Source organism: Lepidochelys kempii, chromosome 12 (assembly GCF_965140265.1).
Source record: "Lepidochelys kempii isolate rLepKem1 chromosome 12, rLepKem1.hap2, whole genome shotgun sequence".
Classification (NCBI taxonomy): domain Eukaryota; kingdom Metazoa; phylum Chordata; order Testudines; family Cheloniidae; genus Lepidochelys; species Lepidochelys kempii.
The window spans coordinates 2,135,667-2,163,125 of NC_133267.1; the positions used below are offsets into that span (position 1 = coordinate 2,135,667).

Below are 27,459 nucleotides of genomic sequence, written 5' to 3' on the forward strand. Positions count from 1 at the left end.
TTATTGGACTGGCTGAACCCATCCCTTTGGCTAATCTCTCTCTGGGGACTTATCTGGCCCCTCCCTGCAGTATCCCAGTACCTCCAAAATGAAAAGTGGAGTGATTCTGGGAAATGGAGCAGCCCAACCCATTCAGGGACTTTCCGGTGAGTTAACATCCATGCTGGCTGCAGGGTGCTGAGTGGGGTCTCCGTGAGATCTCTTTGCTCCACAGCGCGTGGCTGCTGTGTCCGTTTCCAGCGAGAACCCGCCACCAGTCGCCTGCAGAGGCTGTAGAAGGACAAGGCACCCAGGGAGCAAGGGATGATACAGTGAAGCCACCACTGCTGCCCTGCCAGGCGGGAAAGTGAGAAGTGAGGAGGGGCAACATGCATCTTCTCTGTCATTCCAGCAGCACAGCACAATCTCACCAAGGGCTTGGAGAGCCAGGCAGCTGCTGCAACGGCCCATGCACCATGTCCCCAGGAGGCGACCCTGTTGGGCTCTGGTGTGATCACTCACCATGCTGGCGGGGCTGGGTCAGGGAGGCCTGCCCTGTGGCAGACTCTGTGGCAATTCCAGCAGCTCAGCCACAAGCAGTAAGCAGGGGACTGTATCACAGGCCAGATGAGCTGCCCTGCACAAGTGGTGAAGCCAAACTCAGGTCACGGCTTTTTGAAAGCTCTGACCCTTCAGCTGGCATGTGCAATGGGCTAAGCAGGTGTCCCTAGCCTGGGGTTGTTAGCTTCAACAATCGCCCACTGCAGAGAAGAGAGTCCAAATCGCACAAGAGCAGCGTCACCAATTCTTGGGATGCATCATGACTCCTGTGAGCTTTGGTGTCTTTCTTAAAGCCCCCAGCTCCTGGAGTCATGAGATTACATAGACAATCTCACCTTGCATTAAAAATACATTTTTTTTAAAAAGTCTCTAGCATTGGTGGTTGTGGAGAAAAGCATGGAAACGCGGCCTGCATGCCACCTACAGGCCTGGACACCAGGCGCCAAAGAAACCAAACCCACAAGTTCAAAATCTCATGATTTTAAAGCCAATCTTGTGATTCTGGGGGCCTGACCCCTGATTTTGACAGGTCTTTGGCAATACTGCAGTGAGTAAGCTCCAGGCACCAGAGGGTTAAAGAACAGGGCTGAGAGACTGGGATTTTTCACTGCCTTGAGCAAAATGGAAACAGAAAAACTGCAATCAGAGCACGCCCACACAGAGCCTGAAGTGACAGGTGTGAATTAAACCCCACGGAGTTCTCTTCCTGCCAGTTTGCAAATGGCCTAGCCCTAGCTGTGGGCTGGCTACAGGCTCCCAATGCAGATTTCAGAGTGGGGGGAAGAACATCACGGGATGAAGAAGGATCTTTTCCCTGTAACCCCCAGGCACCCCACAGGAGTTTCCTTCTCGGGAAGGATCTGAACAGAGGGAGCTGTGACTTTCCCTTCCCTCACCAGGGGCTCAGGATTCAGCCAGGAGAGTTTTTGTCAGCTGTTCTGGGGGCAGGGCTAACCCCTGTGGCAGGCAGACATGGCCATGCCGGTCACAAGACAGTGAGACCTGCCAGCCCCAGGTTTGCCTTAGTTTTGATGTGCAAACTTCATCTTGCAACAGCAGTGAGAGGTGACCCTGCTCCCCAAGGGAGATCATTCTGCTGCTGAATGCCAGGTGCTTAATCCCAGAACCCCTCTGGGGGGGGGGAAAATGGCTCTCCACTGGCCACCTAGCTCCTCCCACCACCTGCCTGCAGGGCTTGTGGTCTTCCAGCTCCACCCCTCCGAGGCTGGGCTATATAGCTCAGGACACCGTTCCTATTGCTTCGGCAAAGGATGTCTGTCAGCCGGTGCCAGGCAAGGAGCGAACACTCAAGAGGCCGGGGCCCAGGAGGCACAGCTAGCGAGCTGCATGCCAGAGAACTGGAGAGCCAGAAATGGGCACACAGAACTATTGGTGGCTAGATAGGGATCAGCAGTCCCAGCCTCGCGCTGTGGCTAGCGAAGCCAGTTATTAAGCTGCCTCACTCTAATGAGGGATCTACGCATAAGGCCGAGCTCCCACGTTGCTCTGCCGGGCCTGGAGAACGTGACCAGCCAGAGAGGTTTGCAATTCTCTCCTCAGAGAAGAAATGCAGGCATGAATGCAATGAGTTCACTAATGGGTCCTGCTCCGGATCAGGGAGGCTCCCCATCTCTGCCCCACTGTTGGGTAAAGGCACTTCTTCCACCTCCCAGCTCCACTGGACAGGAGATTTGGAGCCCTGTGGCCCTGCAGTGAGAGAGCCAGTGACCCATAGGCACCAAAGCAGCAGAGAGAAGGCAGCAAAGCTGGCTGTCACCACCTGGCCGTCACCACCTGGCCAGCCCACTCCCCTCCGTCACGCAGCATAGAGGGGAGCCAAAGTTGGTAGCCATCCTCCAGTGAGAGTAACACTGCACCTGCAGGACCGGCCCACAACATTTTGGCACCTGAAGTAGGGAGTTCAAATGACACCCCCTCGCTTGGGCCAAAACTTTGAAAGGTCTCAATTCTGCCTTCTTCCTGTTCTACTCCTCTCATGGTGCTGCTCTGCTACCGACCCTGATAAAGGAGAACTCACAACTTAAAATGCCTTGTTCAAAAATTTTAAGTAACACTTCACTTTCAGACGCCTGAACAGCAAATGTAACTTTTCTTGTCTGGCATGTTTATCTGTTTGATTATTCAAAGTGGGGCTTTCCGTGCCTTCTTGGTTGCAAAGATTTGAACTGCTTCCTACTGAAGGTCCACAGTCTGGGCCAGCTCATGCTCTATTGAGATGGTTGCAATGCCAATCAGCCTCTCCTGTGTCATTGTGGAGCGTAGATGTGTTTTTCTTAACTTCAGCTTGGAGAAGCTGCGTTCTCCACTGGCAACTGTTACAGGAAGTGTTAGAAGTACGCGAAGAGCAACAAAAGCATTTGGAAAGAGGGTGGTCATCTTATTTGTGCACATATATTCCAGAACAGCCTTTGGAGTTGATCCTGCTGAAATGTATCTTGAAAGGGCTTTCAGTTCATCACCTAAATCACTCGCATCAATATCACACATGTCATCATGTGTCAACACTGTCTCTAGTGCCCTGCATTGCTGCTGTAGGTCTTCTTCAGGTATAGTGAGGAGTTTTGGAATATCCTACAACATCCCAAATATACTGCTGTGTTCCTTGAGCTGCATGAAATGTTCTTCAGCTGACTGTATTGCACAATCTAGCACCTGGTTAAAGAATTCAACTTTGAATTATTGTTTGGGGTCTCTTATGAGGCATGGGATAATCCTATAATCAAAATGTCTTCTTTGGTGACTCTTGTATTCTTGAATGGGTGGGAAAATAGCTTCAGTGTGGAGTTCCTCTGCCAACTTCTGTGCACTCTTCAAAACGTTTTGAAATCCTTCATCTGACCAGTAAGACTGTAGGTATGACTTTGCTTTGTCCAGTTGTTCCATTGCTCCAGATATATCAAGGTCAACACCTTAGAGTCTCTTGCCTACAACATTTATTTCAAACAGTATGTCATGCCACAACACTAAGCCACACAGAAATGTGAAGTTATGTATGTTTCTGGTGATTCCATTTCCCTCTGCCACTGTTCTCCCACGAACAGTTCCTGTCATAGCATTATCCTCCATAATGGCAACTGTGGCTTCATCTATCTTCCCGATTTGGTGTTTGATAGGCTTTATCGCCTCCACTCGACTTTCCCATTGTGTGGCACTCAGTGGTTTCAGTGTCAGGGAGGATGTTCCCAGATGTTCTCTAGAAGCTGATGCTGCATCACTGACCACCAAGTTCAATGAATGAGAACTGCATGGGACAAAAAAAGCTCGAGGGTTTAACTCTCGGATCCGTGTCTGCCCTCCTCTGTTCTTTCCTCTCACGTTGGCACCATTATCGTAGCCCTGACCTCTCATGTCAGCTATCGCAATTCCCGTATCTTCCAGCTTTTTAAGAGCACATTTGTCATACCAGCTCCGGTAGCATCCTCAATGTCAATAAATTCTAGAAAATGCTCTGACAGTCACCGTTGCAGGAACATTTTCACTAGGTTCTGTTGTTGTTACAAAACGCACCATTAAAGTCATTTGTTCTCTATGGCTGATGTCAGGTGTGCCGTCCAGAACAACAGAGTAATATCGTGCTGGCTTCAGATCGGCCACAATCTTCTGTTTGACTTTTGTTGCCAGTAACTGTATGGTCTCATTTTGAATGGTTTTTCCAAGGTAGTGGGGTGTGTGCCACGACTTGGGTGGTGACTCTTCTTAGATGCTCCTGGAGAACAGCATCAAACTCAGCCACCAGCTCCACAGTTTTAAGGAAGTTTCCATTGTTTGGCACATACAGCTGATCTGCAGTGCCATGCAGGGCTAGGTTTTGGGTCGCAAGCATTGTCACAATGGCAATGAGCCTTCTCAGAACATTTTGCCAGTAAAGAGACTCTGACGCAATCTTCTCTTGATGCTGATCATCCATGGTGGCCTTTAACCTTAGTCTCATCTCCAGCTCTTTCCAGCTGTGGAATGCTCTCTGGAGATTTGCTGCCTTCTCATGGCATGCCAGATTTCTAGCCAGATTTTTCCAGTCCTTTGTTCCTGTAGAATCCAATGTGGCTGGAACATTAGACTGGAAGAGTTTGCAACAAAACCAGTATGCAGCATTCTGGGTTTTTGAGTACATAAGCCATGGCCTCTCCACTTTCTCACCATTGGGGATTTCACACCAGTAACGTGTTGGATGGAAACTTCTATTTTCATTGTCTTTAGGGAACATGAAGTTTTTCCACTTGCTGTGGCCCATGCAGTACAAGGAAGTCCCTTAGGCTACTGCTCAAGTGGGTCCACAGTCCTGGATCCTCTGGACTCAAGGAACTAAACTCAGCAGCAGCTGTTTCTTGCGCCTCCACCACACTCTTCTCTGATCTACACTTTTCTTCAGGACTGTGCATGGTTACATTTACTTGAGATGGAGATATGGATGCTGCAGCAGCTGCCAGGTCACCTGCACTCTGACTGACTGGAAGATCAGGCATCTCCTCACCACTCACATCCTCACTGGGGCCAGAAGGCTCACCATGAACATTTGTGTCTATGTATCTCGGGAGAGTTCCTTCCTGCTTAGACAGAAAAGCTTCCTTTGCTTTCTTTCTTTTTCTGAATGCTGCCCCAGAGGGGCGTTTTCTTCTTTCACTCATGGCTGCTGTTCTGTGCCAGCTAGAGTGGCTCTCAACACTCAGTTGAAGGGGAGAAATAAGCAGGCTGGTAGCAGGGCCTGAGTGAGGGAAGAGATCAGCGTCTTAGGGCCTAACTGGCTGCTACTACTCCAGTTGACGGTCTGTTCTCCTCAAGTGGGTTCAGGGAAGCAGCAGGACACAGGAAGCTCCCTGAGAAGCTGGGGTTAATCAGTCCAGGCTCCTGGGGGGCTAGAGAGGGACATAAGAGGCTCCTCCTCCTTTCTCTCCCTGCAGCTCCTGCTGCTTTCTGTTATTCCCGCTCCCCTTTTCTCCTGCCTGCCTGTTCTGTCTCTTGTGCCCTCCTCCCTCCAGCCCAGCACTCCCCCATCTCTGTGCGTCTCGAGCAGAGGGAATACAGATGCACCAGCAGCAGACACCATTTTCTACACTCTGGGTCCTCGTGGCGCCCCCCTCCCTCCCTAGCCCAGTCTGGCACCTGAGGCGGCTGCCTCAGTTCATCTCATGGTAAGGCCAGCCCTGCTGATTACTCCATTACCTGGCAGCGCTCTGCACCCTCAGCATCACAGTGTGGATGAGGCTCTTCGCTGCAAGCTTCAGCAACGCCTCCAAGGAGAGAAAACCAGGGCTGTGTATCCCGGGCTCGCAGGTGCAGGAAGGAAGCCGTGGCATTGCTGGGGCATGCACCGACTCCCATCAGGCACTGGGGGTCATAGACTCCCCCCGTACAGGTGAGGAACAGCTGGGCAGCTGGGAGAGCGATATAGTCAATGTGACGCCCCCTGAAGACGCAGGGAGGGACGTGGCCGGACTCTTGGTGTAAGTCAAAGATCTATGGAAATGGCAGTGCAGAGCCACAGGCTCCCCATCAGCCAGGCACTGTCCTTGTCCCTCCACTGCCCTGGCAGTGCAGGGATCTACTGTGGCTGGCCCCAAGCCTCCTCAGCCGTGAGGGAAGCCCTAGAGCGGGTGTTACCACTGCCCCAAGAAGGGAGAGTGAGTGCCCCTTTCCCCTCCCAGCCCGGCTGGCCATGCCCTCCCTACCAGCCACAGTAGATCACCAGTGCTGCAGAGGGACAAGGAGAGCGCTGCAGAGGGACAAGGAGAGCGCTGCAGAGGGACAAGGAGAGCGCTGCAGAGGGACAAGGAGAGCGCAGCTTCCTTCCTGCACCTGCGAGCCTGGGATACACAGCCCTGGCTTTTCCTTCTCAGAGACGTTGCTGAAGCTTGCAGCGAAGAGCCTCATCCGCACTGTGACGCTGAGGGTGCGGAGCGCTGCCAGGCAATGGAGTAATCAGCCCTGACAGGCACTTGGCTTGACATTGAATTGCAGAGCACCAGAAGGCTGATCTGCCATACGCCTGGCAAGGAGGCTTAGCCATTATATAATCCAGGCGTTTCCTTTACTCGGTCCTTCATTCCTATGGAGCACGTCGCCAATAATCAGCTTGTATCGCACGAGCATGTACAAACGGTCCACCTAATGGGCATAGACTAGGGGGCTCAGCGCACCCTCTTAACGCCAGCTGATGGTTACAAACATGTAAAGCTGCCCCCAGGGCAGCATTCACAAGTGCTTCCTGGGCAGCCGGATCAGACCCACACTCCACAGGATTGATGTGCATACAGAAGACGTCATGCAGCTGTTCACAATAGGAGAGCGAGAATGCTTTGCAGGGCTGAGACTGAGAGGCACCCAATGGCTGAGAGGGAAAGGATGGCCCAGGGGATAGAGCAGCTGTGAGCTATCCAGGTTCAATTCCTGGTCCACCTCAAACATCCCGAGTGACCCTGTGCATGTCACTTAACTTCTCTAGGCCTCGGTTCTCCATTATCTCCGAGGGTAAAAGCACCGGGGTTCAGGGGAATAAATCTATTACAGGCTGCACAGAGATTACAGTGAAGGGCACCGGATAAGCACCTCAGATGGAGATGAGACAGAGGCAGTGACTAGACAGGGGCTATAGGGATCCTCGGGGGAGTGGGGTTGGGGCAGTGGGAGAGGAGGGAAGAGTACACTGAGGGTGGGAGGAATTGAAGGGGGTGAAGAAGAGATGGGTGGGGGGACGTCATGTCAAACCACATGTCACAGCTCACTGTACTTCGAGGCACTGCCGGTGGCAGACGTCCCAGCGCAGCTGAGGTGCCAATGGCTCAGAGCCAGGGAGTGCCCAGCACACAGGACAGCCATGCGGGGGGACAGAGAGGCCAAGTGGCCCGCGTGGACAGGTGAGCAGCTCTGCGAGGTGAAAACAAAGCCAAGGAGCATATGAGAACTAGGAGAGCTTGCTAGGAAGGCAGTGCTGGGAGGAGACGGTGGGTATGAGGCAGGGTGGGGGTCGGGGAGGAGACAGGATGTTTCAGTATGTTTTCAGTCTCAGTATGTTTTCATTAAACAAGTGGTAGAAATTTCTCCAGCCACCTGCCCTATTCAATGGAAGCCCTGTGCATTCCTAGGGCCTTTACACAGCACCTTCCTCCTGCTCAGCAAAGCCCCTGAGGCAGACGCCTCCCCTCTCCTCTGGAAACGCTGCCCGGCAGCGCCTCACAAGAGCCGGCATGCTGTGCTGAGACTCAGCACTTACCAGCATCCGCCTGCCTGCCTCTCTCTCGCACACGCGCGTGCACACTCACACGCACTACCTGAGTTGTGTGTTGATCTGCAAGGCTTTGGCCAGCATCTTGGCTCCAGAGTCGCCAATGGTATTCCCACTGATGTCCAGCGTGCGGAGGCTGGCGTTACTGCCCAGCGCATTCAGCAGGACGTTGGTTCCCAATTTCAGTCGCGATTCGGCCACGGACAGGGATTGAAGAGGCTGGAAGACAAATGCCAGAGGGAGAAATGATCAGGAGGTGCTGCTGCTGCAGGGGCCCTAGGGCTCTACCAGGAAGCAGGTTTCAGTGTAGCCGCCGTGTTAGTCTGTCTTCGCAAAAAGAAAAGGAGGACTTGTGGCACCTTAGAGAGACTAACCAATTTATTTGAGCATAAGCTTTCGTGAGTTGCATCCGATGAAGTGGGCTGTAGCTCACGAAAGCTTATGCTCAAATAAATTGGTTAGTCTCTCTAAGGTGCCACAAGTCCTCCTTTTCTTTTTACCAGGAAGCAGGTCGCCCTCCCCCGCATCTAACTACACAGACTGGGCCACCTGCGTAATGGGACCAGCTGGGAAATCCCTGCCCCCTAGAATGCCCTGTGCAGCTCACGAGCTCTTTGCCCTCTCTGGGCTGGGCCCGTGTGCTGTGCTCTAGCTCTGGTGGCCTGTAGTCCTTGGCAGCCAGTCAGTGCAGGGGACAAGCTAATGAATACAAAGCTAGGGCCAGGCCAAGGCTCATAGATCACATGGGGTGGGACATGGAGGGAGGCACCTGGAAGCGGTTTGCATGAGGCCAGGAGCCGGCGAGAGGCCTGCAGGTAGCCCTGCCCTGCTCAGGAGCTCCAGTGTTCTCTATGCTTGGGGAATGGGCAAAGCCAAAGCAGAGCTGCCCTTAGACAAAGACACCGAGGGGCAGGGAGAGGGGAATTTGTGCGCCCCTCTTCCCTGTTCCAGTGTCCCTGTGCCAGGGAGAAGGATGGTGAAGTAAGCCCTGCTCTACCACTGACTCATGTGTGACCCTGGGTGAGTCACTTAGCCTCTCTGTCTCTCAGGTTCCCATCTGTATTGTGGGGCACTAGACATGCCCTGCTTCCCCAGAGTACAGTGAGGGTGAACCCACTACTGATTGTGAGGCACTCAGATACTCCTGTGATAGGGGCCAGACAAGTATAGACAGACAGACATCATTTGGCCCTACCACAGGCAGAAAAGCAGCAAGAGCCAGGGGGAGGAAAGCAGAGACAACAACACAGGGCAGGTCTGAGCCACTCCTGGCCTCTCGATCCCGCTGTACCTCAGCAGGAGGAGGGGGCAATCCTAGAGGATAAAGCTGTCCTTTACCTACTAACGACCTGGTAATCACATGAACGGGAAAGGCCTGTTTAATGGGATTTGGGCTGCACAGACCTTTTCTGCCTGTGGCAGCAATTCTGTAATGCACCAGTGGGTTTTCTCCTTTAAAGGAGACCTGCAAAGATTAAACAACATCAGTGCCCTTGCCCCTTTTGTGTCTCTTTCACAGGGGATAGGCCTGAAAGGGGTTTCTCCAAATTAGAAATTCAGGTCTGGCCTAGCCTCTATTCCCTGGAAGACGCTATGGATGGCCGGAGGACTAGCAGGCTGACAAGGAGGAGTAACAAAAGTGAAATGAAATCTAAGCAGCTGAGGCTGGGCTAACTACAGAGTGAGGGTGTCACAGGGCAGGTTACGTCGGTCTCCCTGTGTAAGTGTCTACACTAACATTGCCACCTGTCCGGGTTACATCCAGACAGGCCGGGTTTTGGCTTCTGCATTCGGGTGCCATTTAGGATTGCCAGGTGCCCAGGTTTCGATGCTAATTTGCACCTGAACCAAAAGTCCAGTTATGGCGGGGTTGGGGGAGACACCAGGTCATTCACCCGCATCAGCCCCTGCTCAGCTGGGGCTGCCTCCTACCTGCAGGAAGGCTCCTTGAGAGGATCCAGCGAGTGACGGGGGAGAGGAGCGAGTGATGGGGTGGGACCCTTGGGGAAGAACCTTGCGAATTCAGTTCCCAGCCATTAGAAAGATGGCAACCCTAGTCTACATTTAAATTTTGCTCCTGCAGACGTAACTGCTCTGCTATGCGGAATTAATAACTCCGCCGTCACAAGCAGCAGAGTCAAGGCTGCTGCAGTGTCAGCAACGCTGACACAAGAGTTTGGCCTCTGCCCAGCCTAGATGAATCTTCGTTGCCTTTTCAACGCCCTGAGAAGAGGTCCTAAAAAGACTAGGCCCTTCCAAACAGGTGACATTTTCAGAAGCCCAGTTTCAGAGCAGCCGCCGTGTTAGTCTGTCTTCGCAAAAAGAAAAGGAGGACGTGTGGCACCTTAGAGACTAACCAATTTATTTGAGCATAAGCTTTCGTGAGCTACAGCTCACTTCATCGGAGGCATGCTGTGGAAAATACAGTGAGGAGATTTATATACACAGAGAACATGAAACAATGGGTGTTACCATACACACTGTAACCAGAGTGATCAGGTAAGGTGAGCTATTACCAGCAGGAGAGCGGGGGGCGGGGAGAAAACCTTTTGTAGTGATAATCATAGAATATCAGGGTTGGAAGGGACCTCAGGAGGTCATCTAGTCCAACCCCCTGCTCAAAGCAGGACCAATCCCCAACTAAATCATCCCAGCCAGGGCTTTGTCAAGCCTGACCTTAAAAATATCTAAGGAAGGAGATTCCATCACCTCCCTAGGTAACGCATTCCAGTGTTTCACCACCCTCCTAGTGAAAAAGTTTTTCCTAATATCCAATCTAAACCTCCCCCACTGCAAATTGAGACCATTACTCCTCGTTCTGTCATCAGCTACCACTGAGAACAGTCTAGATCCATCCTCTTTGGATCCACCTTTCAGGTAGTTGAAAGCAGCTATCAAATCCCCCCTCATTCTTCTCTTCTGCAGACTAAACAATCCCAGTTCCCTCAGCCTCTCCTCATAAGTCATGTGTTCCAGACCCCTCATCATTTTTGTTGCCCTCCGCTGGGCTCTTTCTAATTTTTCCACATTCTTCTTGTAGTGTGGGGCCCAAAACTGGACACAGTACTTCAGATGAGGCCTCACCAGTGTCGAATAGAGGGGAACGATCACGTCCCTCGATATACTGGCAATGCCCCTACTTACACATCCCAAAATGCCATTGGCCTTCTTGGCAACAAGGGCATACTGTTGACGCATATCCAGATTCTCGTCCACTGTAACCCCAGGTCCTTTTCTGCAGAATTGCTGCCTAGCCATTCAGTCCCTAGTCTGTAGCGGTGCATTGGGTTCTTCTGTCCTAAGTGCAGGACTCTGCACTTGTCCTTGTTGAACCTCATCAGATTTCTTTTGGCCCAATCCTCCAATTTGTCCAGGGCCCTCTGTATCCTATCCCTATCCTCCGGGGGGGGCGGGGGGGGATGATGGATAAACATGGGGAAATAGTTTTACTTTGTGTAATGACCCATCCACTCCCAGTCTCTATTCAAGCCTAATAGTATCCAGTTTGCAAATTAATTCCAATTCAGCAGTCTCTCGTTGGAGTCTGTTTTTGAAGTCTTTTTGTTGTAATATTGCAACTTTTAGGTCTGTAATCGAGTGACCAGAGAGATTGAAGTGTTCTCTGACTGGTTTATGAATGTTATAATTCTTGACATCTGATTTGTGTCCATTTATTCTTTTACATAGAGACTGTCCAGTTTGACCAATGTACATGGCAGAGGGGCATCACCTTTGTTCTGGGCTGTTATCCATCCCCCTACGTACAACACACATCTCTCCTGCTCCCTCAGCTGTTGATTCCTTTCCTATATTCTCCCAAACACAGAGAGAAAAGCATTTATTTCTCAGTCCAACCATTCCTTTCAGATTAACACCAACCACAGAGGGAGAGACTCCATGGAAGAGACAGACAGCAACTCCCCCACGTTCTGCATCTGAACTGAAACACAAAATGGCCAGTTGTCTCACAGCTGAAATGAATAGTAATAATTCAGAGGAAACGGCGTGAGAGATTCAGTTATGGGGCTCTGGGCAGGCACCACAGCAAGCACTTACGCAGTCGTCTTCCTGCGTGAGCTGAACAATCCGGTGGAGAACATCGGCCAGATTGTCCCTGCGGAGGAGATACAGAGGGGTTATCTGTGTTTCCCCATCGCACAGCAGAGCCTGACGTGGGCTCAAGTCAGCACCAAGCTGGGAAGTGTTCCATTGCGGCTGGACATTACTCTGACCGCACGGCTCACCTATGCACCTCCCTCTCTCCTGCAAGCCACCAGCCTTTCCTAGTTGCAGTCAGCCTGTGGCAATGAGCACTTTCCCGAGAGGCTGCAACATTCTCAGAGATATTCAATTACACCTCCCTGTTGGCTGGCCTAAGAGGGGGTGACCACACTGCAGTGTCCCTGCCCCTGAGACCCCAGCGCCTCTGCATTATGTCAACTGGGCAGTAACCCAAGAACAAAGGACTGGCAGGGATGGCCATTGAGTCCAGTCCCCTGCTAATCACAGGCAACCCCGTCAGATCATCCCCTTCATAAATGTATCAAGGTCCCATCTTCAAACTAGCTGGGTCCTTTGCACCACTACTCCTGCTGGGTGAGGTGCTGCAACAGCCTCCCCGCTGATGGTAAGAAACCTTCTAATTTCCAGCCTAAATGTACGCCTGGCCAGTTTATCCTGGTTCCAACATTGTCCTTTAGCTTAAACAGCTCTTCTCCCCCGTCCCACCCCTCCCACTATTTACAGAGAGCAATCAGCCCATCTCTCATGGCTAAGCAAGCCAAGCTCTTTTAGTTTCCTCTCACAACAGGCTCTCTCCAGTCCCCTGATCACCCCAGAAGCCTCTCTCTGCACCTGTTCCAGTCTGAATTCAGGCAGCAAGAGCTCATCCCTAAACCTGCATCGGGCTGAGTACTGAGGCAAACACTGCAGGCCTTTGGGACTCATGATAGTCCATGGAAATTCAGTACCGCTGTGACTGGACTGAAGGTGGTGGAATCCCTGTCACTGGAGGTGTTTAAGAACAGATTGGCCAAAGCCCTCTCAGGGCTGGTCTAGGTTTCCTTGGCACTGCCTTAGCACAGGGGGCTGGCCTGGCTGACTTCCAGGTCTGTTCCAGCCCCACATTTCTAGGAGATGATTCCATGGCTTTGATACCTCTGATTTACAAGAGCATTATAATTTAAAGGCCCAGTACACACAAAGCCAAATGGTGATTAACAATGCAAAGCTACAGTCTGAGCAGTCAGACTGTAAATAAATATAATCTGACTACCTGCAACATACCTAGTGTGTATAAAAATCGGGGATTAGGCCCAGGCCTGTTAAAGTTCACTTCATTACATGCATGAGTCACACGACACTTACTTGGATTTGATGTTAAAATTCTTTCCTAAGGAGACGTGCCTAATGGATTTGCTTCGGCCAATCGCCAGCACCAACGTGACCATGTCAGCATCAAAGCCTACAAAACACAAAAGCAGTAATGACAATCCGTGACCAGTGTCTGACACTTAGTGACTGCCAATGCCCCAAGGACACTTGGCATGAACAGGGAGGAGAGGAGTTAGACGTGGCAACTGCCGGCCACACCTGCAGCAGGAGAGTTGTGAGAAAAACCCAGATTTTGCTATCGTAGCACCAGATGCTGCTAAACCTTACGCAGAGAGGCGCATCCCTACCTGAACAGGCCCACGGAGATGGACAAACTACTCAATCTGTCCCCTGGCCACCTTCAGGGCACCACAGCCTTGGCAGATGGTGACTCGCTGGCCCGAGGAGGCTAGTGCCCTTGCAGAGTGGATGGGTTTGTGGGGGATCCTGGTGGGCCCCCACGCAGCTTGACCAATCCCAGGCTCTGCTTTCAGACGGCCATGTTTCTCCAGGGCTGGTTGTTAAGCTCCTGTGTGGAGTGGAGAGAGCCAGCAGAACAATCCTGCCTCTGCTCCTCCCAGGGCACCTGGCTGAACAGACGGAATAAAGCCTGGGGGAGGGGGGACATAATCATGCATGGGGGGGCTGCTTGGCAGCTGGGAGGATTCCTGGCTGCTGACGGAGGGGCCTACAGTGCCAGTTCTCTCCCAGTGCTTCCCCTCCTGGCTTGAAGTTAAATGAGATGATGCTTCTGACTGCAGGGAAGGGGTCTACAACCCTGGAGATCAGGCCCCCCGCCTTGGCCGCCAGACACGCACTGTTACTTAGCTCAGAGAGGGCTGTCTGCTCAACAAGGTGGGCTCTGACAACGGAAGCATGGCGGGGTGGCACAGGAGCCCTCACAGAACCAAGAAGCAGGGCTTGCCCACGGGGAAAGCTGTCTGCTTCCCCGCCCAGAACAGAATCCCTTAAACACCAACAAATAGCAGCCAGCCAGAATTCAAATACAGAAAATACAGCCAAAGCAACTGCCTTGTGACAAGCCCAGCAGGGTTCTACGCGTTCCCTCCACAGGCATGTCGAGTGGTAAAGCCAGTCAGCCCCAGTCACCACGCTACTTGCCCAAGTCCCATTAGCAGGTCAAGAGATGCAGAGACTTGGGAAATCTTCCATCAGAAACAATAAAAAGGGAAGTGCCACAGGGAATTTCGAGAAGGGAGTTCCCTCCTTCACAAGCCCTTTTTAAGTTGATTTGTCATTGCTAATTTCCAGTGAAGTCCTACCAGAGCAAAATACACACACAAAACCAAACCAGGCCAGGAGAGGAGAGAACTGGAAACCCATCCCAAACCAGAATGGTGCTGGGGCACACTAGAAACCAACCAGCGACTCTGGAGCAATGCCCTGTGAGAGTGCCAATATACTTGTTGAGGAGTCTGGTGTCTGGCCAGCAGGCAGCCAACGGGCCAGGTAACCAGGTCGGTCATTTGCACACAGCTGTCATCACTGACCAGACAGATGGAAAATTACTCCACACAACAGCCCCATTAGCACAGAATTGCTCTTCTCCAAGCTGCTCCTGTGTCCCAAACTCAGAAGGAGAAATGGGCACATGCCACACTACCAGAGCAGTGCAGGGACCACAAGAAATTCTGCCATGTCAAAAATGGTTTTTGTTCCTAACTGAAACAAAACCGAAGAATTAAGAAATCTGCCGAGAAACGAAATTTAAAAAAAAAAAAAAAAAAAACCATGAACTTGGGGGTCAATGAAACCTTTGCTTTTGATTTCATTAAAAAACCCAAAGCATTTGGAGAATGTCAAAAATTCCATTGAACTTAACATGTTCCCACAGATAGTTTCTATTTCAGCCAAATGGCATTTTCTGATGGAAAAATGCTCCACCGGAACAAAATGTACCAGGTCTAGCTACAACGCAGCCACAGCCAGCCAGCCAGCCAGCCAGCCAGCCACTTGCCACTTCTGCCCCTATTAGCACTGGTCAATAACAGGTACAAGAAGAGAAGCACCAAACGAAAGCAATGGAGTCTTGGAGTAATGGAAGAAGTACACCATGGAAACGGGGAAGCACGCCTACGAATAGCGATACAAAGCAGCAAGGGCAGGGATGGCAGCAATACCATATATAACAGGGTGTGCAAACTGCGGCCCACTGGCCACATCCTGCCCGCGTGCCAATTTAATCTGGCCCTCGAGCTCCCACGGGGGAGCGGGGTCTGGGGTTCGCCATGCTCCAGCCAGGGAGCAGGGTCCGCAGCTGCGCAGCTCTGCGCAGCTCCCAGAAGCAGCAGCATGTCTCCCTGCTGGCACCTATGTTTAGGGGCAGCCAGGGGGGCTCCACACACTGCCCCCGCCCCAAGCGCCATCCCCACACCTCCCATTGGCCAGGAACTGCGGCCAATGGGAGCTGCAGGCGCGGCGCCTGAGGAAGGGGCAATGCGCAGCAGAGCCACCTGGCCATGCCTTGGGCTACAAGCCGGAGGGGGGACATGCCGCTGCTTCCGGGAGCTGCTTGAGGTAAGCGCTGCCTGGAGCCCGTGCCTGAACCCTCCCGCACCTGAACCCTTCCGCACCCTGTCCCAGCCCTGATCCTCCTCCAACCCTCTGAACCTCAGTCCTAGCCTGGAGCACCCTCCTGCACCCCAAACTCCTCATCCCCACCCCACAGCCTGCACCTCCAGCTGGAGCCCTCACCACCACCCCCTGCACCTCAACCCCTGCCCCAGCCCTGGTCCCCCTCCCACCCTCCAAACCCCTCAGTCCCAGTCTGGAGCCCCCTTCTGCACCCCAAACCCCCCAGCCCCACCCCAGAGCCCTCATCCAACCCCACCAAGCCCCTGCCCCAGCCCAGAACCCCCTCCTGTACCCTGAACTCCACATTTCTAGCCCCACCCCAGAGCCCTCACCCCCTCCTGCACCCAAACCCCAATTTCATGAGCATTCATGGCCCGCCATAAAATTCCTATATGGAGATATGGCCCTCGGGCCAAAAAGTTTGTCCATCCCTGGTATATAACCACACATGGCACCTCAGAGAGCCTCAGTCACCCCTCATCAAAACAAGTCTCATCTTTTAAATGGTTATTTCAACAACAATTGATGGGATCTTGACCTCCTTAGTCATTGTTCTGGCAGGGGACTTATCTTGGCTTCTGTAGAATGGCAGCACACAGCCTCGTGCCAAGGTTAAGAGGAAAAGACACTTCCAGCCACGGTGACAAAGCTCACTGTAAGTCAAAGAAACTATGTACCTACCATTGTCTGATAAATCCAAATTCCTAATTGAATTGGCATCAAAAATCAGATCTTGGATCACCTGGGCACCTGCCGATCTCAACTTTAAATGAAAGACAAAACAGAACAAGAGTAAAGGGAACATTCAGATTTTCACAACCAAGAACATGACAGTTGGGAAAGTCGAGTCAGCGCTTAGTGCCCCTGGGATCATCCTGCAATAAGAGCAAACATTCTAACCCGGAACCCCACCATGAACTGCCTGCAGATTGTTCGCACAGCATGCCCCGGGCTCAGGTTAGAACCAAAGCCACCGCTGCCGGCACAGGGCAGAGACACAGCACGTGGAGGAAGGAATAAATAAAAACCCTTTGCACTTTTCAGCCATGGGGCACAAAGCTGTCGCCAAAGGTGGGTGGGCATTATTATAGATGGGGAAACTGAGGCCTAGAGGCCCAGAAAATCCAGGGGAGTTAGGTGCCTAACTATCTTTGAGGAGCTGGACCAGAGAGATTCACGGTAACTTTCCAAAAAGCAGTTTAGGAGCGACTGAGGAGCCATTTTCAAGAGTCCTTCAGGAGCCTAAATCCCAGTGACTTTCCATGGGAATTAGGGTGCCTAAACCACTTAGGTGCTTTTCAAGCTTTGACCCTGTGCGACGGGCCTAATGTCTCAGCTCTGCTGCAGCCACCTTAACCCAGATCCGACTCCCACTCCCATTAGCACAGCCAGGATCCTCATTCCCATCAGCCTCCGAAGGCGCTGGGGGGAAATCGTGAACACTGCAGAAGTGTTAGGAAACCCTCGGGAAGAGGCCCACAGATGGGAGGGAAGGTGGGAGAGGCTCGGGATCGCAGGACCTGCCGTGGGAGTGCCCATTTGTAGTCAGAATACGTAGCTGCAATGCTCCCCAGCCTGGTGCCAGCACCGGGCAGTGCTCAGAAGCAGCAGAAAACTGGCTCAGCCCTGGCTATCTCACAGGCACCGCAGGAGGGGCTCCTTTCAGACAGTTAACTCTTTTCAGGTCAAAAAGAAAAGGAGGACTTGTGGCACCTTAGAGACTAACCAATTTATTTGAGCATAAGCTTTCGTGTGAGCTGTAGCTCACGAAAGCTTATGCTCAAATAAATTGGTTAGTCTCTAAGGTGCCACGCGTCCTCCTTTTCTTTTTGCGAATACAGACTAACACGGCTGTTACTCTGAAACCTGTCTTTTCAGGTCAGTGGCTTACAGAGGATGATGCTCTCCCCCCTGGCTTGGCTTCTGCCCAGGCACTCCTCGTAAATGCCTAGATCGTAACATCCGCGTAACAATTAAACTACTCGATAATGGGCTGAAAATTTGGCCTTGGTGGAAGGCTACAACTCCATGAAGTCCTACCGCTCTGCCCAGCCTCTGTGCTCTGGTGGGAGAGCTACACTTACTGCCCAGCCCCGGGAGTTCTTCACCCGGGGCTGTGGGGCTCAGATGCAGTGTCATGGTTTAGCTGGGACTCAGCTATCGCTCCGCTTTACTGGGTCACGTGCCATGTCCTCACCTCGCAGCTACTGAGGTCCAGGTGCAGGTCACTGATCTGAGAGTTATACGCCAGCCCCTGCAGCAAGGCCCTGCAATGAACCAGAAAGTAACCAGCGTTTCAAGAGGCTGTGAACCCAGCACTCACATCAGCAGGCAGAGGGAGCTGGATATGCTGCCAGCCTCCGCATGGAAACACCCTCGGGAACAGTCAGTGACTCCCCTCTCACTCACCTGCAGGGCAGGGTGCACACTGGGGCTACAACATGGGGTCACTTGGGGCAGCTGGGGGTAGAAGCAGCCCTGGCTCTTGCTCCCTGGCCCTGCAGCCCCTCTGGAACAGTGCGTGGTGCTAGGAGAGCCAAAGGTGCATCCCACCAGCCGCCCTAGCTATCCTAGGTTCTCCCCTGCCATCCACCAGCATGACACCTGAGCGCCTTCTGCGGCTAATCCACAGCACCTGCAATGGCCCTGCTGGACTCCAGGGAGTCTCCACTCCTGTCTGGGGTCACACTACGGGCTCCCGCTGCCCCTTGACACAAGTACAGTTCTGTTCCTTTGTCTCCTGCATGCTCACTCGCCCTATTGTCAGCAGGACTGAAGGGGCTGGGGAAAGGGCAGGCAGTGCTGAATGATGGGGGAGGGTGAATCAGACTGGAACCAGCGGCGGCCTGCACTTGGATGTCTGGGGAACTCCCTGCCCCAGAGGAGGCTGCTAGATATATTAGCTGGGCTTAATAAACAGGGATTTACTAAATCAATAGTCTGTTATCAGCTAAACCCCTCTGACTGTGGTTTCAGGCAGGTTATCCTACACACACACACCCCCCCCGCCCAGGACCAGCTCTAGGCACCAGCAAAGCAAGCACATCCGTGGGGCAGCACAATTCCAGGGGCAACATTCCAGCCACCCTTTTTTTTTTTTTTTAAAACCACACAGACTTGGGGCAGCAAAAAACCTAGAGCCAGCCCTGGCACCCCCCGACTGCAAACCACAGCAATTTAATCCTCTAAGGCTCCCCCAGCCATGGCCACAGGCAAGACTCCCCAGGACACCCGCAGCTTTGGTTTTCCCACCCGCTGTGTACATACACGTCTGCAACCAGCAACCAGAAGGCGCCCTCTCGAGGACCTTGCTATTCGCACCTGTGTTCAATTTACAGAGTACAGGCTGAGCATCACTAGGGCTGAGATGTTGGAGGCTAGTCACCGCTGTAAATCTGTCCCCAGTTGCGGGTGCCGAACCCTTGCAATTCTGTCCCTAAGTGCGTTGGAAAACAGGCCCCTTACCTTACGGCCTCTGGCGGCAGCTTGGTACACGCCAGGCCGACGTATCGGAGGGCAGCCGCCTTGCTGAAAAACAGTTTGATGGCTGGAGGGACATCTCTCAGCTTTCTAAAACAAACAGAAGAGGCATCGGATCCCAGCATATTGTCTCAGCCCCCTTTCTGCCATTTCAATTAACCCCAACTCGGCCATGGCCTCTGTCGACAGTAACACAGCCCGGACACCAGCCCCAAATCACAGAGTCCGTCGGTTTGGAGCTAGGGTTGCCAGGTGTCCAGTTTTGGACCGGAACACCCGGTCGAAAAGGGACCCTGGCAGCATCAGTCAGCACTGCTGCCAGCAGATCGAGGGAAGTGATTATTCCCCTCTATTTGGCATTGGTGAGGCCACATCTGGAGTACTGTGTCCAGTTTTGGGGGCCCCCCTACAGAAGGGATGTTGTCAAATTGGAGAGAGTCCAGTGGGAGGGCAACAAAAATAATCAGGGGGCTGGGGCACATGACTTATGAGGAGAGGCTGAGGGAACTGGGCTTATTTAGTCTGCAGAAGAGAAGAGTGAGGGGGGATTTGATAGCAGCTTTCAACTGCCTGAAGCGGGGTTCCAAAGACGATGGAGGTCAGATGTTCTCAGTGGTGGCAGATGACAGAACAAGGAGCAATGGTTTCAAGTTGCAGTGGAGGAGCTCTAGGTTGGATATTAGGAAACATTATTTCACTAGGCAGGTGGTGAAGCACTGGAATGGGTCACCTAGAGAGGTGGTAGAATCTCCATCCTTAGAGGTTTTCAAGGCCCAGTTTGATAAAGGCTTGGCTGGGATGGTTTAGTTGGTGTTGGTCCTGGCCCTAGTCCTAATTTGAGCAGGGGGTTGGGCTAGATGAAGGTCTCCTGAGGTCTCTTCCAACCCTAATTTTCCATGATTCTAAGTCCAGTTGGGAGCACAGCAGGGCTAAGGCAGGCTCCCTGCCTGCCGTGGCTCCACGCTGCTCCCAGAAGCAGCGGCATGTCTCCCCTGCGGCTCTTATGCCTAGGGGCAGCTAGGGGGCTCTGCGCACTGTCCCCACCCCAAGCACCAGCTCCACAGCTCCCATTGGCCAGGAACCACAGCCAATGGGAGCTGCAGAGGTGGCGCCTGTGGACAGGGCAGCACACAGTGGTGCCTGGCTGTGCCTCTGTGTAGAAGCCAGAGGGGGGACATGCAACTACTTCTGGGAGCTGTCTGAGGTAAGCACTGCCTGGAGCCTGTCCCCCTCACCGCCTCCCATGTCCCAACCCCCTGTCCCAGCCCCGATCCCCCTCCCACCCTCTGAACCCCTCAGTCCCATCCCAGAGCACCCTCCCGCACCCCAAATCCCTCATCCCCAGTCTCACCCCAGAGCCTGCACCCCAAGCTGGAGCCCTCACCCCACCCCCAAGCCCCAACCCCCTGCCCCAATCCCCCTCCCATACCCTGAACCTCTCATTTCTGGCCCCACTCCAGAACCCACACCCCCAGCTCAGAGCCTGTACCCCCTCCCATACCCCAACTCCCTGCCTCAGCCTGGAGACCCCTCCCATACTCTGAAACCCTCAGCTCCACCCCCCAGCTGAAGCCCCCTCCTGCACCCCAAATCCCTCATCCCTGGCCCCACCCCAGAGCCCACAACCCCAGCTGGAGCCCTCACCCTCTCCCGCATCCCAACTCACAGCCTCAGCCTGGCGCCCCCTCCCACACCCTGAACTCCTCGTTTCTGGCCTCAACCTAGAGCTTGCTCCCCAAGCCGGAGCCCTCACCCCCTCCCGCACCCAAACCCCCTGCCCCAGCTGTGACAAAGTTCCTCCTCTACCTTGGTGGGTCTTGTGCTTATTGGCCAAGGATTTGCTCGCCTTGGAGCTTCACGGCAGCCCTCAGTTTGGCTGTTTTCATGAACCCACAGTCCAGGTCAACTCCTCCTGTGTCTGACCAGGAGTTGGGAGGATTTGGGGGGAACCCGGGTCCGCCCTCTACTCCGGGTTCCAGCCCAGGGCCCTGTGGAATGCAGCTGTCTAGAGTGCCTCCTGGAACAGCTGTGTGACAGCTACAACTCCCTGGGCTACTTCCCCATGGCCTCCTCCCAACCCCTTCTTTATCCTCACCACAGGACCTTCCTCCTGGTGTCTGATAATGCTTGTACACCTCAGTCCTCTAACAGTCTGCATTCTCGCTCCTAGCGCCTCTTGCCCCTTACACGCGCACCACAAACTGAAATGAGCTCCTTTTTAAAGCCAGGTGCCCTGATTAACTTGCCTTAATTGATTCTAGCAACTTCTTGATTGGCTGCAGGTGTTCTAATCAGCCTGTCATCTTAATGGTCTCCAGAAGGTTCCTGATTGTTCGGGAACCTTCCCTGTTATCTTACCCAGGGAAAAGGGACCTACTTAGCCTGGGGCTGATATATCTGCCTTCTATTACTCTCCTACAGCTATCTAGCCCGACCCTGTCACACAGCCCAGTGAAAATGAACGAGTTAGTGAAGGTGGATGGAGTGAGCAGAGGTAGGGCCTCAGAGAAGGGGTGGGGCCTTGGAGGAGGGATAGGGCAAGGGTGTTTGGTTTTGTGCAAGTAGAAAGTTGGCAACCTTATTTGGAGCATCTGCAAAACGGTGCTACGCTGGCAGCATTCCAAGCTGCTAGGGCTTGAGAGAACCCTTAAGACCAGCCAATCTGCCCTCCAGCCCAGCCCAGCCCAGCCCAGAGATCCTTAGCCAGTGACTCCTGCACCAAGCCCAGACCAGCTGGCTAAGCGAGAGCAGGTCTTAGAAAGACATCAATCTTCATTTTAAAATGGCAGTGACAGAGAAGTCTGCACATCTTCCATGTGTTTTTGGACCAATGGAAAAAAACAGGTACAATTCAAGTGACTTTTAAAATTGTCTAAGAAACCGAGTTAACAAAATAAATGAGCTTATGAACAACCAGAAAATATACTTCAAGTGAAAAAACTATAAATGGACTTCTTTGCAAAGAAATTGTAAGTTTTCTTACAGAAAAAGCCACAAACTGTCTGGAAAGGAAGAGTAGATTGAATTACTTGCCTCAGTGAAATTAAATACCCAGAGAATTGCTGGGCCTGTGGTCCTAATGACTGGGGCTTGCTCACCTGTGACTCCCTCTGCCGGTGCTTTGGAGGCACGGCCAGGCAGGTCTGCATCTTTTAAAAGTCACTTGAATTGTAACTGGTTTTTTTCCCATTGGTCCAAAAACACATGGAAGATGTGCAAATTTTTATTTCTGTGGGCCAAACCATGTAGAAATGTAAATGTCAGAGCTAGAAATGCTCTGCAAGGGTATGGGTCCCTTAGGAAATTGTACTCTAGTCATTCATTCGTCTGGGCATTCCATTCTATTGTTCCCTCTTACAGTGCTAGAGATCGGTGTCTCCACCCACAGGTGAGATGCAGAAGACTGGGCCAACCCTGCAGCCACTCTGCCTCCAGCCTTGTTCTCTGTCTGCTCTCTCTACCAGCCCCTTTGGTTTCCCTGGGATTCCCCCTACCATTACTCCCTCTAGGTCTTCTTTCTCTGGAGCTTCTCATGAAGTAAAGTTGCCATTACAGGTTCTTATCTCAGTAATGTATTTAATTTTGATGAATTTATTAAGTGTTAATTAATGCACTGTGGGAGTCCCCCCTCAGCCCTCTGTATAAATTGACCCTCTTCTTTCCGTATGTTTTGCCCATAGGGTTTTCGGCAGCCCTAGGTCAGCCAGCACTAACACCTGTGCCTTTGCAAGGGGGTGAAGGAAGGGGACCATGAGATCCCTGTTTATGTGATTTGCAATAAGTGTTATCATTACTCAGGGTACCAAAAGTAGTTAAATAAGTGCCTTGTAGAATTCCAAAGCAAGCTTATTTTCATTTCTCATATAATAATCTCATATACAGTATACACACATTCTTCATTAATTCTATGGGTGGATATCATTATTATTATAATTATTAACTAGGTTACTGGTTTTTTTCAGTGTGGAAAAGTATGTGCTAAATGTTTGCCTTTAAAAATAAATAGATAAATAAAATTCCCTGGGTGCGCACCCTAATGAAATGTGCTGTGCACGCCTATGAAGCAGGCCCCCTGCCTCAGGTGCAGCTCCCATTGGCAGCGCTGGCCAATAGACTGGGAGCCTCCCGGCCAATGGGCTGGAGGTGGGGGGGAGGCAAAGGGGGAGATTGTAGGGAGCTCTGGAGCAGGGGAGGCCGTGGGGGAGGGGAGTTGTCTGGCACAAAAGGGGGGGCTCTCTGGTGAGGGGTGACAGGGGCACAGAGGCCATTGGGGCCCTCTCAGGGGGGGCAGAGGGTTGTGGGGGGTCTTTGGATGGAGCCAGCCACAGCCTGTATCTGCTCTGTGGGGGGGTGTTGCTATAGCCCCCTCAGGAAGCCCCCTCTGCACTGTGTATTTTATGCCAGCCCAGGGGTGCCCATCGAGGCTCCTTTCCCCCACCCCCGGCTCCATCTATCCGTCCCCACAACCCCCTGGCTGTGTCTGTCAGACAGTGACAGACTCCTGCGGCTCTCTCTGCCTGCGGCTCCCTTCCCCCCACGCCGTGGAGGCACAGCCAGGCAGCTCTGGCGTCGGCCCCTGCAGCTCCCATTGGCGGGGGTTCCTGGCCTAGGGGCTGGGAGCCGCTCAGCGCTGGGGCCTCTCCACGGCAGACGGTGACTCCGGGGACAGGGAGCTGCTTGTGGGGCACCAGGGGCCCATATAGCTCCGCCTATGGCTGGGCGAGTCAGCAGTGCGCCCTTGTTGCCAAGAAGGCCAACGGCATATTGGGCTGTATAAGTAGGAGCATTGCCAGCAGATCGAGGGCCGTGATTACTCCCCTCTATTCGGCACTGGTGAGGACACACCTGGAGTACGGCGTCCAGTTTTGGTCCCCCCGCTACAGAAGGGATGTGGACAAATTGGAGAGAGAGTCCAGCGGAGGACAATGAAAATGATCAGGGGGCTGGAGCACATGACTTATGAGGAGAGGCTGAGGGAACTGGGGTTATTTAGTCTGCAGAAGAGAAGAGTGAGGGAGGATTTGATAGCAGCCTTCAACTGCCTGAAGCGGGGGGTTGCAAAGAGGATGGAGTTCGGCTGTTCTCAGTGATAGCTGATGACAGAATGAGGAGTAATGGTCTCAAGTTGCAGTGGGGGAGATCTAGGTTGGATATTAGGAAACACTATTTCACTAGGAGGGTGGTGAAGCACTGGAATGGGTCACCTAGGGAGCTAGTGGAATCTCCATCCTCAGAGATTTTTAAGGCCCTGTAGTGGGGTGGTCACCCGCTCCTGCCTTAAAAGGCTTAAAACAGCCCGGGGAGAGGGCTGTGGCAGGAAAGGAAAAGCGGGGTTGATTGGGAGAAGCAGCCTCTGCTGGGGGCCATGCCACAATCAGGCCGAAGCTGGCTTAATCAGGGCCCAGCTGGCCCTTATAAGAGGGCAGTGGGCTAGGAGCACACAGAGTCTCCTCTAGCTGTGGAGGGTGATGGGCTTGGCTGCTGGGGAGCATACCAGGGTACCTGAGGTGAAGCGGGGCTGGGGAAGGCCATGGGAGCTGGGAGGCTCCAGACTGGAAAAGCCCCAACCTGCAGGCCTGGCAGACAGCCTAAGACAGGGTACTGGGGTTGCAACAGGGCAGCCCAAGGGTAGGCAGAGGCAGCAGGTCCAAACCCCTTTTGCCTACAATGACTAGCTTATACAGACTGCAGTCGGCCCCAGTGAAAGGGGGCTAGATGGTGACTGGCAGTAGAGCATAGGCTGAGGCAAGTTGGGGATAGAGGGTGGGGGGTTCCCTGGGGTGGGGAGACCCAGATCTGCAGGATATTGCCTGGAGGGGCAGCACCCTGGGTAAAAGGGCACCGGGGTCTGGGAGAGACATGGGGTCCAGTGACGGTGAGACGCTGGCAGAGGTCTCCAGAGCTGGTAAAAAGAGCTAATTCCTGTATGACCAGCAGGAGGCGCCGCAGAGGTGAGTTGCACCCTGTTATAGGCCCAACTTGACAAAGCCTTGGCTGGGATGATTTAGTTGGGGTTGGTCCTGCTTTGAGCAGGGAGTTGGACTAGGTGACCTCTTGGGGTCTCTTGCAACCCTAATCTTCTATGACTCTAAAGGCAGAGCTATTGAGCAGGGCAAGGAAATTGAGTCATTAGAGCTTTTTGTTTTCTGCTCGTTTTTGCTAATATCTATTGAACTAAAATGCCCACGGAACTGTTGGGAGAAAAAAAATCTTTGTGAAAGGTTCAAACAGACCAGTCACTTCATTATTGGGCTGAGAGAGATCCCACCCCAGTTCTCTGGTCATCCAGGGAGCCCTCCAGCAAAGATACAGACAACAAGACTTGATACTCAGGATAGTTTTAAGATTAAAAAACCCCTGGGGAAAAAGGAGCTATTGTGAAGAAGCTGAAAAGGGCACAAACCTTTCGTGGGAGGGAAGTATTCGTGTCTACAAAGAGCAGTGTACTCAGGGTGTGGGCAGCCCGGGTAGGAAATGAACCTGCATCTCCCACCAGTCAGCCCCAAACCACACCTGCTGCCACACTGAGACCGGCATGAAAACCTCCAACTCTTGAGGCACAAATAAGGTTGATACGACAAGAGAAGCCGCCCTCGAATGCAAGCAGGTGCCAGAGGAGGGGGCGGGGAGAAATATATAAACTAGAATATAAAAAAATGCATAGGTAAATTATTTTTGAAATACCCTTCGATGGTCATCAAAATTAATGTTCACAAAGATCCTTTGCATTTCCGTCCTGCACATTGCTCTTCCCACAGCACATTCCCAGGGGTCTGTCCCCCAAAAGGACTTGCAACCTACAGGCTGCTCTTCAGGAGGAAGCATCATTGGCTTAATTTAAGGGGTGAGTCTAAACCCATTTAGTTATGCCGATGCAAAAAGGCCGTGTGGATGCTTTTACTTGAGTTTAGCGAGGCTGATTTTGGCTTGGCTTTAACTGATCAGGAAGAGGCTCAAGCTAAACTGAAATCAGTCATTTTGCTGCACCCATTAGCATGTTATGTCTGCTCCCAGGACCGCATGCTGCCGTGCACGCAGAGGGAGGGATGGGATTTATTTTCCTCCTGCTATTTTCAAACAGGTTACTAAGCACAGCCACAGCAGCCTGGAAAGGGAGTTCCCCCCCATGGGGGGAGGGATAGCTCAGCTGTTTGAGCATGGGCCTGCTAAACCCAGGGTTGTGAGTTCAATCCTTGAGGGGGCCATTTAGGGATCTGGGGCAAAAAAAATTGGGGATTGGTCCTGCTTTGAGCAGGGGGTTGGACTAGATGATCTCCTGAGGTCCCTTCCAACCCTGATATTCTATGATTAACTGCTCCAAGAAGTCACGGTCACTGCATTGGGCAGTCACTGCATTCAGCCATAGACACAATGACTTACAGCAGACACACACAAAATCTCTGGGGCCAGACTTCACTAGACACGGACGACAGAGGGAGTGAATCTGAGGCTTACTTGTGAGAGTACACGTTTTTGGAGAGATCCAGGTGGGCGAGGTTGGCACAGCATCCGAGGGCCAATGCACCAAACAGCTTGAAATGGAAATTAGAAGTGTATGAGACAACAGGCCGGGCCAGTGCGCGGGCTCTAAGCCAGGCAGTGTTCAGCATAGCTCCACAGGCCATGAACCCTCCTCCCCACATTAGACACAACCCCTATCACACAGCAGAGTGATGGAACATATTGGGAAAACACAGGTCTGGGGCATCCTGCCCCCCACAGGATGTCCTGAGCTTTCCCCACCCTCATGTTTCTGGGACCATGCCCCCTGCAGACAAGCACCATGCACAGCTGGGAGCTGTCCTCCCCACCCTTGACTACACTACCCTGTTTACAGGGCTTCCTTTCCCCAGCTACTCCCCCTTCAGTGGGGACACCAGGAAGGGCCACCTGGCTCCCCCCACCTTCAAGTCTTTCCCCTGTTGGCTGTCCCTGTCCCTCCTCAGTCATTTCGCCCACGCAAACCAAGTCTCCCTCCCTCTCCGCCCAGACCATCCCACAAAGGCCACCAGGGCTAACTCTCCGAAGGCAGAAATGCTGCATTAGCCCTGGCAGAACTGAGCTCCCCTCTCACCTGGCTCAGAGAGCCATTTGCTGCTCAGCCAGGCTGCTGGGCACAAGCCTTGCTGTCATGGCAAGGGGGTTGAGGCTGCCTCTGGGTACTGGACAGCACCAATCACACACCACAGATGGGCAATAAGGACCCTCACCACTAGGCCTGGCCATATGTG

The 27,459-nt window shown here is 52.8% G+C and overlaps 1 protein-coding gene across 1 annotated transcript in view; it reads right to left on the reverse strand.

Moving 5' to 3' along the window:
* CARMIL2 (capping protein regulator and myosin 1 linker 2) overlaps window positions 1–27,459 on the reverse strand; it is a 134,949-nt gene that overhangs the window by 62,518 nt on the left and 44,972 nt on the right. The window contains exons 13-19 of the mRNA XM_073307100.1: window positions 26,684–26,760; window positions 19,214–19,318; window positions 17,946–18,015; window positions 16,430–16,511; window positions 13,148–13,244; window positions 11,837–11,894; window positions 7,827–7,999 (exon numbers count right to left, since the gene is read on the reverse strand). Coding sequence (XP_073163201.1) covers window positions 7,827–7,999; window positions 11,837–11,894; window positions 13,148–13,244; window positions 16,430–16,511; window positions 17,946–18,015; window positions 19,214–19,318; window positions 26,684–26,760 — 662 coding nt within the window. The remainder of the gene's footprint in view (window positions 1–7,826; window positions 8,000–11,836; window positions 11,895–13,147; window positions 13,245–16,429; window positions 16,512–17,945; window positions 18,016–19,213; window positions 19,319–26,683; window positions 26,761–27,459) is intronic.